We start from the raw sequence: 13,240 nt of genomic DNA on the forward strand, positions 1-13,240 counted from the left end.
TGTCCTTGGGAGGCCACTCTCGATTATCTTTTAAAGGTCATAGCTCCTGGGGGCAGTTGCGGGTGTCTAGAAGATTGCTCTTAGGCCTCCTGTCTTGCAGAAGGGCGGGAAGGAAGATGCGGGAGAGCAGAGGCTGGTGAGCCTGTCCTTGTTGCCAGGGGAGGTGATGGAGAAAATCCTCCGCGGAAGCGTTGCCAAGCTGCTGAAGGACAAGAAAGTGATGAGGAGCCGTCAGCATGGATTTACCAAGAGGGAATCGTGCTTGACTGACCTCCCTGTCTTCTGTGTTGGAGTGGCTAGCTTTGTGGACAAGGAGAGAGACGTGGCTGGTGTTCACTTCAGCTTTGTAGAAGAGCCTTTGACGCTGTCTCCCCTTGCGCGCTCACAGGCTGTGGGGGCAGCCGTGTTCAGCATCCTCGTCTATGATCCGGGCAGTGGGATGGAGCGTCCCCACAGCAAGTTGGCAGGTGGTAACCCTCCTTTTCAGAAAGGTCAAGAGGAAGACCCAGGTTAACGACAGGTCGGTCAGCGTCACCTCCGTGCCTGGCGGGATCGTGGAGCAGATCCTCCTGGAAAGTATGCCAAGGCACCTGGAAAAGGGAGGCGTGACTGCTGACGGCCAACATGGCTTCACAGAGGGCAAAGCGTGCCTGACAAATGGGGTGGCCTTCTATGACAGGATTAAGGCATTGGTGGGTAAGGGAAGAGCGACTGGCGTCACGTCCCTGGACTTGTGCAGAGCATTTGATACTGTCCCGCGCAACATCCTTGTCTCTAAAATGGAGAGATGCGGACTTGGTGGGTGGACCGCTCGGTGTGTGATTGGCTGGATGGGTGCTCTCAATGAGTTGCAATGAAAGGCTCGATGTCCGAGTGGAGCCCAGTGATGAGTGGTGTCCCTCAGGGGTCCGTGCTGGGGCCAGTATGATTTAACATCTTTGTTAGGGCCACGGACAGTGGGCTGGAGTGTGCAGCCTCGGCAAGTTTGCGGATGACGCCAAGCTGAGTGTTGCGGTTGATGCTCTAGAGGGAAGGGATGCCATCCAGAGGGACCGTGGCAGGCTTGGGAGGTGGGCCCGTGCAAAGCTCGTGGAGTGCCACAAGGCCAAGTGCCAGGGGCAATCCCAAAGATGGCTGCAGGCCGGGCGGCGAGTGCATTGAGAGCAGCCCTGCGGAGAAGGACTTGGCGGTATTGGTGAATGGAGAACTGAGTATGAGCCGGCAACGTTCGCGCAGGAGCCCAGAAAGCCAGTCGTATGCCAGGTTGCGTCAAAAGCAGCGTGGCCGGCAGGTCGAGGGAGGTGATTCTCCCTCCCTACTCGGCTCTGGTGAGAGTGGAGTACTGCATTCGGCTCTGAAGGCCCCCAGCATGAGAAAGGCGTGGACCTGCTCGAGCGGGTCCAGAGGAGGGCCACAAAGATGAGGAGGAGGTGCAGCACCTCCCCTTTGCAGACAGGCTGAGAGAGTTGGGATCGTTTAGCCGGGAGAAGAGGAGGCTTTGTGGAGACCTTGCAGCGGCCACGAGGTACTTTGAGGGGGCCCTCAGGAAAGATGGGGAGGGCCTCCTGACCAGGGAGTGTAGTGATAAGACGACAGGTAACGGATTTAACCTGAGAGAGGGTAGCTTTAGGTTAGATATGAGAAAGAAATTCTTTCCCGTGAGGTCGGTGAGATGCTGGAAGAAGTTGCCTAGAGCAGCTGTGGCTGCCCCCTGCCTGGAGCTGTTCAAGGCCAGGCTGGACGGTGCTTTGAGCAAGCTGGTGTGGTGGAAGGCGTCCCTGCCCACGGCAGAGGGCTTGGAGCTAGATGATCTTGAAGGTCCCTTCCAACCCAAACCCTTTGACGACTCTATCCCCTCCCTGTTCTTACCTCGACCCGCAAACCGTTTTGTTGTGTTCTCTCTCCCCTTTCCAGTTGAGGAGGGGGAGTGATAGAGCGGCTTGGCGGGGCACCTGGCATCCAGCCAAAGTGAACCCAGCGCACAGGAGGAGCTTGCGTCAGAGGCATGGGTGGAAGTGCATTAGCGTGTCCAAGCCTTTGTTTGGGCAAGTGAAGGGCTTGTGTCACGGGCTGGAAGCCCACCGGCTTGCCAGCAGGTGGTGTTGCTGCGGCGATACTTCCTAAGAGAGGTCTTGTGGTCCTTGTCCACCCACCCCGATGGCCTCTTGAGTCCCGGTTCTGTGCCGGGTGAGGCTGGAAGAGCCTTAGAAGAAAGGAAGAGGAGGCACCTGAGGCTGGCATGCGGGAGAACTTTATTGAGTCAAAGGAGTGAAATGGCAGGAGCACCTAAGGGGAAGGGAGCGGGTCTGAGGTGCAAGTAGGGCGGCCGTCAGCCGAGGGCTCCTTTCCTTGCAGTAGACTTTTCCAGAGCACCGAGGTCTTCCTGCCTTGCAGGGGGAGCAGCGCGGCGGAGGTGCCTCGGTGGTCTTTGGCTTGTGAGAAGGTGTTTGCAGCAGAGAGTACCGGATGTAGCTGTAGGGGGCGATGCAAAGAAGACAGTGGGAGAAGAGGAGGAGGTAGGTAGCTCATGTTTCCAGGCACCGCGGGCTGGCCCCTTCGCTGCTTGCTTTGTGCCTTGAGGGGCGGAGGAGCCACGGACGGCGAGCCCATGCGGCAGCAGGAGCCTGAAGGTAGGTCCTCAATCCGTGACTTGGCTTCTAGCGTGTGGTTGGCTGGTATCAGGGGTGGTGTAAGGAGCCCTTAGCAGGGCAGGCAGGCTCTTCTGGCACCGTAGCAGCCCAGGCCTCCGAAGCCATAGCCGAAGCCACCGGAGGAGACGGGCACTCCCTGGGAGCTGAGGATGTTGCCCACGGCAGCCGATGAGGACGATCCGACGGCGGTGCTCTGGGGGAAGGAGCTGAGGATGGGTCCCGGCAGGGTGACCAGCACGGCGGGAGGCTGGATGACGACGCGGGATTCTTCGCACTGCCTGACGCAGGGCTCGTTGCAGCTGTTAGCCAGCGGGGTGGGTCCAGCAGGGGCTGCAGAAGTTGTTGCAGGCCATGTCTGTGGTGTGGAGGGGCCCTGTAAGAGAGGGTGTTGAGGAAGCGGAGGGTGGTGGGGGCGCGAGGGGTGGCGTTACAGGAGGGCAGGGGAATGTGGAGGCGCGGTGTGGGGCTGCAGGGGAGCGCGGCGGTGGGGAGGCGTCGGCGCTGCTGAGTCTGGAGGCAGCGTGTGCTGGAAGAGACGGGGCGTGTGGGGCAGGAGAAGGAGGGGAAGGGGCTTCAGGCTCACCTTGTTGACCGTGGAGGAGAAGGCACCAGGAGCAGCGTGTGAGAGAGAGAGGTGCTGGGCCAGCTTTTATGCTGGACCCTGAGGGGCGGGACAGCCTTTGCACAACGCGGTGTTTTGCAGCAAGAAGCTGTTGCGTGCCACAGCCTGGTGAGTAATGAGGTGGGGTGCGTTTTTCCCCCGCAGTTCTGCAATGCAGTGTCCTCCACTTGAGGACATGTCCACTTGGGCCTGGCGGCAGCTTTGAGGTGCAGATATTAGAGGCCAAAGGCTTGGTGTTGATGGCGCGTGTCAGGGCATGCAGAACATGTGACCGAAGCCTAGGAGGGGTGGGGTGTCGTCAGTGAGGTCATGCTGTGGCACTCGTGTGGTGTGTTTTGTGGGTGCGCTGGGAAGGAGGGGCTCCTTTTCCTCGCAGCCCCGGAAGGTTGGTCTGGGCTTTCTGCTGTTGCGGGCAGGAGTGGCAGCCCCCTCAGTGGCATTTGCTCCGTGCCTGCCTTGCTGCCAGCTTGCTAAGCCTGCCTTGAGGCCTGGCCTTTGCCACTGAGCGTGCTCTGTGCGTGCCTTGGTGCCCGCCTTGCTTGTAAGGTTGTAGCTGGGAGAAAGGGGTCTGCGTGTCTGGGCCTGTGCCCCCCGGGGTCCGTCCCTCGGGGTGTCGGTGCGGGCAGAGGCAGAGGAGGCCTTTTTGGGAGAGCAGGCCGTCATCCCGGCAGCCCTGGCTGAGAGCTCGCCGGTCCTGTGACGTGGGGAGCCCTGCCTGGCTCCGCCAGTGCTAGGTGCTGCCCGTTCTGTAGCGAACCCCTTAGCTGTGGTGGCACGTTTGCAGCCTGGTGTCTGGCGTGCCACAGTGCTTGATGTGGGCCAGCTCACCAAGGCAGGTGAATTTCTGGAGAGCCCGTGAGTGTGGCGAGAGGCAGAGGTGGAGTGGGAGCGGCAGGCGGGGGAGGCTGGTGAGCCAGGGCCTTTGGGCTCTTTACTTGGGGTGAAAGCCGAGGAGGGGAGGCCATTTCTCTGCACAGTGTGAGACGGGCAGAAAGAGAATTTGGAGATTGCCGAGGGGAGTTGGACGTAAGCACGCTGCACGGCGCAGCAGAGCGAGGCCCTGGTGGTGGTGGATGCATGCCGAAGGGTCGATGAATGGCAAGGCCTGCCCCAGTTGAGCCGGGATGAGCGTTTTGCAGGCTGTGTGTGGGGCGAGCCGTTGTTGTTGCTGAGGAAGAGGAAGGGAGTGGGAAGGTGTGCCTTGGGACTGGATGTACGGAAGTCCCTGGGTGCTGATGAGTCAGAGCCACGAATGCTGGGGGAGCTGGCTGATGTCCTTGGGAGGCCACTCTCGATTATCTTTTAAAGGTCATAGCTCCTGGGGGCAGTTGCGGGTGTCTAGAAGATTGCTCTTAGGCCTCCTGTCTTGCAGAAGGGCGGGAAGGAAGATGCGGGAGAGCAGAGGCTGGTGAGCCTGTCCTTGTTGCCAGGGGAGGTGATGGAGAAAATCCTCCGCGGAAGCGTTGCCAAGCTGCTGAAGGACAAGAAAGTGATGAGGAGCCGTCAGCATGGATTTACCAAGAGGGAATCGTGCTTGACTGACCTCCCTGTCTTCTGTGTTGGAGTGGCTAGCTTTGTGGACAAGGAGAGAGACGTGGCTGGTGTTCACTTCAGCTTTGTAGAAGAGCCTTTGACGCTGTCTCCCCTTGCGCGCTCACAGGCTGTGGGGGCAGCCGTGTTCAGCATCCTCGTCTATGATCCGGGCAGTGGGATGGAGCGTCCCCACAGCAAGTTGGCAGGTGGTAACCCTCCTTTTCAGAAAGGTCAAGAGGAAGACCCAGGTTAACGACAGGTCGGTCAGCGTCACCTCCGTGCCTGGCGGGATCGTGGAGCAGATCCTCCTGGAAAGTATGCCAAGGCACCTGGAAAAGGGAGGCGTGACTGCTGACGGCCAACATGGCTTCACAGAGGGCAAAGCGTGCCTGACAAATGGGGTGGCCTTCTATGACAGGATTAAGGCATTGGTGGGTAAGGGAAGAGCGACTGGCGTCACGTCCCTGGACTTGTGCAGAGCATTTGATACTGTCCCGCGCAACATCCTTGTCTCTAAAATGGAGAGATGCGGACTTGGTGGGTGGACCGCTCGGTGTGTGATTGGCTGGATGGGTGCTCTCAATGAGTTGCAATGAAAGGCTCGATGTCCGAGTGGAGCCCAGTGATGAGTGGTGTCCCTCAGGGGTCCGTGCTGGGGCCAGTATGATTTAACATCTTTGTTAGGGCCACGGACAGTGGGCTGGAGTGTGCAGCCTCGGCAAGTTTGCGGATGACGCCAAGCTGAGTGTTGCGGTTGATGCTCTAGAGGGAAGGGATGCCATCCAGAGGGACCGTGGCAGGCTTGGGAGGTGGGCCCGTGCAAAGCTCGTGGAGTGCCACAAGGCCAAGTGCCAGGGGCAATCCCAAAGATGGCTGCAGGCCGGGCGGCGAGTGCATTGAGAGCAGCCCTGCGGAGAAGGACTTGGCGGTATTGGTGAATGGAGAACTGAGTATGAGCCGGCAACGTTCGCGCGGAGCCCAGAAAGCCAGTCGTATGCCAGGTTGCGTCAAAAGCAGCGTGGCCGGCAGGTCGAGGGAGGTGATTCTCCCTCCCTACTCGGCTCTGGTGAGAGTGGAGTACTGCATTCGGCTCTGAAGGCCCCCAGCATGAGAAAGGCGTGGACCTGCTCGAGCGGGTCCAGAGGAGGGCCACAAAGATGAGGAGGAGGTGCAGCACCTCCCCTTTGCAGACAGGCTGAGAGAGTTGGGATCGTTTAGCCGGGAGAAGAGGAGGCTTTGTGGAGACCTTGCAGCGGCCACGCGGTACTTTGAGGGGGCCCTCAGGAAAGATGGGGAGGGCCTCCTGACCAGGGAGTGTAGTGATAAGACGACAGGTAACGGATTTAACCTGAGAGAGGGTAGCTTTAGGTTAGATATGAGAAAGAAATTCTTTCCCGTGAGGTCGGTGAGATGCTGGAAGAAGTTGCCTAGAGCAGCTGTGGCTGCCCCCTGCCTGGAGCTGTTCAAGGCCAGGCTGGACGGTGCTTTGAGCAAGCTGGTGTGGTGGAAGGCGTCCCTGCCCACGGCAGAGGGCTTGGAGCTAGATGATCTTGAAGGTCCCTTCCAACCCAAACCCTTTGACGACTCTATCCCCTCCCTGTTCTTACCTCGACCCGCAAACCGTTTTGTTGTGTTCTCTCTCCCCTTTCCAGTTGAGGAGGGGGGAGTGATAGAGCGGCTTGGCGGGCACCTGGCATCCAGCCAAAGTGAACCCAGCGCACAGGAGGAGCTTGCGTCAGAGGCATGGGTGGAAGTGCATTAGCGTGTCCAAGCCTTTGTTTGGGCAAGTGAAGGGCTTGTGTCACGGGCTGGAAGCCCACCGGCTTGCCAGCAGGTGGTGTTGCTGCGGCGATACTTCCTAAGAGAGGTCTTGTGGTCCTTGTCCACCCACCCCGATGGCCTCTTGAGTCCCGGTTCTGTGCCGGGTGAGGCTGGAAGAGCCTTAGAAGAAAGGAAGAGGAGGCACCTGAGGCTGGCATGCGGGAGAACTTTATTGAGGCAAAGGAGTGAAATGGCAGGAGCACCTAAGGGGAAGGGAGCGGGTCTGAGGTGCAAGTAGGGCGGCCGTCAGCCGAGGGCTCCTTTCCTTGCAGTAGACTTTTCCAGAGCACCGAGGTCTTCCTGCCTTGCAGGGGGAGCAGCGCGGCGGAGGTGCCTCGGTGGTCTTTGGCTTGTGAGAAGGTGTTTGCAGCAGAGAGTACCGGATGTAGCTGTAGGGGCGATGCAAAGAAGACAGTGGGAGAAGAGGAGGAGGTAGGTAGCTCATGTTTCCAGGCACCGCGGGCTGGCCCCTTCGCTGCTTGCTTTGTGCCTTGAGGGGCGGAGGAGCCACGGACGGCGAGCCCATGCGGCAGCAGGAGCCTGAAGGTAGGTCCTCAATCCGTGACTTGGCTTCTAGCGTGTGGTTGGCTGGTATCAGGGGTGGTGTAAGGAGCCCTTAGCAGGGCAGGCAGGCTCTTCTGGCACCGTAGCAGCCCAGGCCTCCGAAGCCATAGCCGAAGCCACCGGAGGAGACGGGCACTCCCTGGGAGCTGAGGATGTTGCCCACGGCAGCCGATGAGGACGATCCGACGGCGGTGCTCTGGGGGAAGGAGCTGAGGATGGGTCCCGGCAGGGTGACCAGCACGGCGGGAGGCTGGATGACGACGCGGGATTCTTCGCACTGCCTGACGCAGGGCTCGTTGCAGCTGTTAGCCAGCGGGGTGGGTCCGCAGGGGCTGCAGAAGTTGTTGCAGGCCATGTCTGTGGTGTGGAGGGGCCCTGTAAGAGAGGGTGTTGAGGAAGCGGAGGGTGGTGGGGGCGCGAGGGGTGGCGTTACAGGAGGGCAGGGGAATGTGGAGGCGCGGTGTGGGGCTGCAGGGAGCGCGGCGGTGGGGAGGCGTCGGCGCTGCTGAGTCTGGAGGCAGCGTGTGCTGGAAGAGACGGGGCGTGTGGGGCAGGAGAAGGAGGGGAAGGGGCTTCAGGCTCACCTTGTTGACCGTGGAGGAGAAGGCACCAGGAGCAGCGTGTGAGAGAGAGAGGTGCTGGGCCAGCTTTTATGCTGGACCCTGAGGGGCGGGACAGCCTTTGCACAACGCGGTGTTTTGCAGCAAGAAGCTGTTGCGTGCCACAGCCTGGTGAGTAATGAGGTGGGGTGCGTTTTTCCCCCGCAGTTCTGCAATGCAGTGTCCTCCACTTGAGGACATGTCCACTTGGGCCTGGCGGCAGCTTTGAGGTGCAGATATTAGAGGCCAAAGGCTTGGTGTTGATGGCGCGTGTCAGGGCATGCAGAACATGTGTCCGAAGCCTAGGAGGGGTGGGGTGTCGTCAGTGAGGTCATGCTGTGGCACTCGTGTGGTGTGTTTTGTGGGTGCGCTGGGAAGGAGGGGCTCCTTTTCCTCGCAGCCCCGGAAGGTTGGTCTGGGCTTTCTGCTGTTGCGGGCAGGAGTGGCAGCCCCCTCAGTGGCATTTGCTCCGTGCCTGCCTTGCTGCCAGCTTGCTAAGCCTGCCTTGAGGCCTGGCCTTTGCCACTGAGCGTGCTCTGTGCGTGCCTTGGTGCCCGCCTTGCTTGTAAGGTTGTAGCTGGGAGAAAGGGGTCTGCGTGTCTGGGCCTGTGCCCCCTGGGGTCCGTCCCTCGGGGTGTCGGTGCGGGCAGAGGCAGAGGAGGCCTTTTTGGGAGAGCAGGCCGTCATCCCGGCAGCCCTGGCTGAGAGCTCGCCGGTCCTGTGACGTGGGGAGCCCTGCCTGGCTCCGCCAGTGCTAGTGCTGCCCGTTCTGTAGCGAACCCCTTAGCTGTGGTGGCACGTTTGCAGCCTGGTGTCTGGCGTGCCACAGTGCTTGATGTGGGCCAGCTCACCAAGGCAGGTGAATTTCTGGAGAGCCCGTGAGTGTGGCGAGAGGCAGAGGTGGAGTGGGAGCGGCAGGCGGGGGAGGCTGGTGAGCCAGGGCCTTTGGGCTCTTTACTTGGGGTGAAAGCCGAGGAGGGGAGGCCATTTCTCTGCACAGTGTGAGACGGGCAGAAAGAGAATTTGGAGATTGCCGAGGGGAGTTGGACGTAAGCACGCTGCACGGCGCAGCAGAGCGAGGCCCTGGTGGTGGTGGATGCATGCCGAAGGGTCGATGAATGGCAAGGCCTGCCCCAGTTGAGCCGGGATGAGCGTTTTGCAGGCTGTGTGTGGGGCGAGCCGTTGTTGTTGCTGAGGAAGAGGAAGGGAGTGGGAAGGTGTGCCTTGGGACTGGATGTACGGAAGTCCCTGGGTGCTGATGAGTCAGAGCCACGAATGCTGGGGGAGCTGGCTGATGTCCTTGGGAGGCCACTCTCGATTATCTTTTAAAGGTCATAGCTCCTGGGGGCAGTTGCGGGTGTCTAGAAGATTGCTCTTAGGCCTCCTGTCTTGCAGAAGGGCGGGAAGGAAGATGCGGGAGAGCAGAGGCTGGTGAGCCTGTCCTTGTTGCCAGGGGAGGTGATGGAGAAAATCCTCCGCGGAAGCGTTGCCAAGCTGCTGAAGGACAAGAAAGTGATGAGGAGCCGTCAGCATGGATTTACCAAGAGGGAATCGTGCTTGACTGACCTCCCTGTCTTCTGTGTTGGAGTGGCTAGCTTTGTGGACAAGGAGAGAGACGTGGCTGGTGTTCACTTCAGCTTTGTAGAAGAGCCTTTGACGCTGTCTCCCCTTGCGCGCTCACAGGCTGTGGGGGCAGCCGTGTTCAGCATCCTCGTCTATGATCCGGGCAGTGGGATGGAGCGTCCCCACAGCAAGTTGGCAGGTGGTAACCCTCCTTTTCAGAAAGGTCAAGAGGAAGACCCAGGTTAACGACAGGTCGGTCAGCGTCACCTCCGTGCCTGGCGGGATCGTGGAGCAGATCCTCCTGGAAAGTATGCCAAGGCACCTGGAAAAGGGAGGCGTGACTGCTGACGGCCAACATGGCTTCACAGAGGGCAAAGCGTGCCTGACAAATGGGGTGGCCTTCTATGACAGGATTAAGGCATTGGTGGGTAAGGGAAGAGCGACTGGCGTCACGTCCCTGGACTTGTGCAGAGCATTTGATACTGTCCCGCGCAACATCCTTGTCTCTAAAATGGAGAGATGCGGACTTGGTGGGTGGACCGCTCGGTGTGTGATTGGCTGGATGGGTGCTCTCAATGAGTTGCAATGAAAGGCTCGATGTCCGAGTGGAGCCCAGTGATGAGTGGTGTCCCTCAGGGGTCCGTGCTGGGGCCAGTATGATTTAACATCTTTGTTAGGGCCACGGACAGTGGGCTGGAGTGTGCAGCCTCGGCAAGTTTGCGGATGACGCCAAGCTGAGTGTTGCGGTTGATGCTCTAGAGGGAAGGGATGCCATCCAGAGGGACCGTGGCAGGCTTGGGAGGTGGGCCCGTGCAAAGCTCGTGGAGTGCCACAAGGCCAAGTGCCAGGGGCAATCCCAAAGACGGCTGCAGGCCGGGGCGGCGAGTGCATTGAGAGCAGCCCTGCGGAGAAGGACTTGGCGGTATTGGTGAATGGAGAACTGAGTATGAGCCGGCAACGTTCGCGCGGAGCCCAGAAAGCCAGTCGTATGCCAGGTTGCGTCAAAAGCAGCGTGGCCGGCAGGTCGAGGGAGGTGATTCTCCCTCCCTACTCGGCTCTGGTGAGAGTGGAGTACTGCATTCGGCTCTGAAGGCCCCCAGCATGAGAAAGGCGTGGACCTGCTCGAGCTGGGTCCAGAGGAGGGCCACAAAGATGAGGAGGAGGTGCAGCACCTCCCCTTTGCAGACAGGCTGAGAGAGTTGGGATCGTTTAGCCGGGAGAAGAGGAGGCTTTGTGGAGACCTTGCAGCGGCCACGCGGTACTTTGAGGGGGCCCTCAAGGAAAGATGGGGAGGGCCTCCTGACCAGGGAGTGTAGTGATAAGACGACAGGTAACGGATTTAACCTGAGAGAGGGTAGCTTTAGGTTAGATATGAGAAAGAAATTCTTTCCCGTGAGGTCGGTGAGATGCTGGAAGAAGTTGCCTAGAGCAGCTGTGGCTGCCCCCTGCCTGGAGCTGTTCAAGGCCAGGCTGGACGGTGCTTTGAGCAAGCTGGTGTGGTGGAAGGCGTCCCTGCCCACGGCAGAGGGCTTGGAGCTAGATGATCTTGAAGGTCCCTTCCAACCCAAACCCTTTGACGACTCTATCCCCTCCCTGTTCTTACCTCGACCCGCAAACCGTTTTGTTGTGTTCTCTCTCCCCTTTCCAGTTGAGGAGGGGGAGTGATAGAGCGGCTTGGCGGGCACCTGGCATCCAGCCAAAGTGAACCCAGCGCACAGGAGGAGCTTGCGTCAGAGGCATGGGTGGAAGTGCATTAGCGTGTCCAAGCCTTTGTTTGGGCAAGTGAAGGGCTTGTGTCACGGGCTGGAAGCCCACCGGCTTGCCAGCAGGTGGTGTTGCTGCGGCGATACTTCCTAAGAGAGGTCTTGTGGTCCTTGTCCACCCACCCCGATGGCCTCTTGAGTCCCGGTTCTGTGCCGGGTGAGGCTGGAAGAGCCTTAGAAGAAAGGAAGAGGAGGCACCTGAGGCTGGCATGCGGGAGAACTTTATTGAGTCAAAGGAGTGAAATGGCAGGAGCACCAAGGGGAAGGGAGCGGGTCTGAGGTGCAAGTAGGGCGGCCGTCAGCCGAGGGCTCCTTTCCTTGCAGTAGACTTTTCCAGAGCACCGAGGTCTTCCTGCCTTGCAGGGGGAGCAGCGCGGCGGAGGTGCCTCGGTGGTCTTTGGCTTGTGAGAAGGTGTTTGCAGCAGAGAGTACCAGATGTAGCTGTAGGGGCGATGCAAAGAAGACAGTGGGAGAAGAGGAGGAGGTAGGTAGCTCATGTTTCCAGGCACCGCGGGCTGGCCCCTTCGCTGCTTGCTTTGTGCCTTGAGGGGCGGAGGAGCCACGGACGGCGAGCCCATGCGGCAGCAGGAGCCTGAAGGTAGGTCCTCAATCCGTGACTTGGCTTCTAGCGTGTGGTTGGCTGGTATCAGGGGTGGTGTAAGGAGCCCTTAGCAGGGCAGGCAGGCTCTTCTGGCACCGTAGCAGCCCAGGCTTCCGAAGCCATAGCCGAAGCCGCCGGAGGAGACGGGCACTCCCTGGGAGCTGAGGATGTTGCCCACGGCAGCCGATGAGGACGATCCGACGGCGGTGCTCTGGGGGAAGGAGCTGAGGATGGGTCCCGGCAGTGTGACCAGCACGGCGGGAGGCTGGATGACGACGCGGGATTCTTCGCACTGCCTGACGCAGGGCTCGTTGCAGCTGTTAGCCAGCGGGGTGGGTCCACAGGGGCTGCAGAAGTTGTTGCAGGCCATGTCTGTGGTGTGGAGGGGCCCTGTAAGAGAGGGTGTTGAGGAAGCGGAGGGTGGTGGGGGCGCGAGGGGTGGCGTTACAGGAGGGCAGGGGAATGTGGAGGCGCGGTGTGGGCCTGCGGGGAGCGCGGCGGTGGGGAGGCGTCGGCGCTGCTGAGTCTGGAGGCAGCGTGTGCTGGAAGAGACGGGGCGTGTGGGGCAGGAGAAGGAGGGGAAGGGGCTTCAGGCTCACCTTGTTGACCGTGGAGGAGAAGGCACCAGGAGCAGCGTGTGAGAGAGAGAGGTGCTGGGCCAGCTTTTATGCTGGACCCTGAGGGGCGGGACAGCCTTTGCACAACGCGGTGTTTTGCAGCAAGAAGCTGTTGCGTGCCACAGCCTGGTGAGTAATGAGGTGGGGTGCGTTTTTCCCCCGCAGTTCTGCAATGCAGTGTCCTCCACTTGAGGACATGTCCACTTGGGCCTGGCGGCAGCTTTGAGGTGCAGATATTAGAGGCCAAAGGCTTGGTGTTGATGGCGCGTGTCAGGGCATGCAGAACATGTGACCGAAGCCTAGGAGGGGTGGGGTGTCGTCAGTGAGGTCATGCTGTGGCACTCGTGTGGTGTGTTTTGTGGGTGCGCTGGGAAGGAGGGGCTCCTTTTCCTCGCAGCCCCGGAAGGTTGGTCTGGGCTTTCTGCTGTTGCGGGCAGGAGTGGCAGCCCCCTCAGTGGCATTTGCTCCGTGCCTGCCTTGCTGCCAGCTTGCTAAGCCTGCCTTGAGGCCTGGCCTTTGCCACTGAGCGTGCTCTGTGCGTGCCTTGGTGCCCGCCTTGCTTGTAAGGTTGTAGCTGGGAGAAAGGGGGTCTGCGTGTCTGGGCCTGTGCCCCCTGGGGTCCGTCCCTCGGGGTGTCGGTGCGGGCAGAGGCAGAGGAGGCCTTTTTGGGAGAGCAGGCCGTCATCCCGGCAGCCCTGGCTGAGAGCTCGCCGGTCCTGTGACGTGGGGAGCCCTGCCTGGCTCCGCCAGTGCTAGTGCTGCCCGTTCTGTAGCGAACCCCTTAGCTGTGGTGGCACGTTTGCAGCCTGGTGTCTGGCGTGCCACAGTGCTTGATGTGGGCCAGCTCACCAAGGCAGGTGAATTTCTGGAGAGCCCGTGAGTGTGGCGAGAGGCAGAGGTGGAGTG

General features: G+C 60.3%; 2 protein-coding genes across 2 annotated transcripts; both read right to left on the bottom strand.

Moving 5' to 3' along the window:
• Nucleotides 1-6,898: 6,898 nt before the first annotated feature.
• LOC121085097 (feather keratin-like) lies at nt 6,899-8,520 on the bottom strand. The gene is made up of 2 exons (XM_040587384.1): nt 7,776-8,520; nt 6,899-7,566 (listed from the first exon to the last, which is right to left on the bottom strand). The coding sequence occupies exon 2, from the start codon at nt 7,544-7,546 to the stop codon at nt 7,244-7,246; it is 303 nt and encodes a 100-aa protein (XP_040443318.1). The 5' UTR covers nt 7,547-7,566; nt 7,776-8,520; the 3' UTR covers nt 6,899-7,243.
• Nucleotides 8,521-11,578: 3,058 nt separating this feature from the next.
• Nucleotides 11,579-12,904, bottom strand: LOC121085175 (feather keratin-like). Its single transcript, XM_040587524.1, has 2 exons — nt 12,317-12,904; nt 11,579-12,107 (listed from the first exon to the last, which is right to left on the bottom strand). Exon 2 carries the CDS (start codon nt 12,085-12,087, stop codon nt 11,785-11,787), a length of 303 nt encoding a protein of 100 aa, XP_040443458.1. The 5' UTR covers nt 12,088-12,107; nt 12,317-12,904; the 3' UTR covers nt 11,579-11,784.
• Between the last annotated feature and the right edge of the window lie 336 nt (nt 12,905-13,240).

Source organism: Falco naumanni, chromosome 3, assembly GCF_017639655.2.
Source record: "Falco naumanni isolate bFalNau1 chromosome 3, bFalNau1.pat, whole genome shotgun sequence".
NCBI classification, from domain to species: Eukaryota; Metazoa; Chordata; class Aves; order Falconiformes; family Falconidae; genus Falco; species Falco naumanni.

What these genes read in the sequence shown, in the direction of transcription:
- LOC121085097 (XM_040587384.1), bottom strand. Translation starts at nt 7,546, where the DNA reads ATGGCCTGCAACAACTTCTGCAGCCCCTGCGGACCCACCCCGCTGGCT.
- LOC121085175 (XM_040587524.1), bottom strand. Translation starts at nt 12,087, where the DNA reads ATGGCCTGCAACAACTTCTGCAGCCCCTGTGGACCCACCCCGCTGGCT.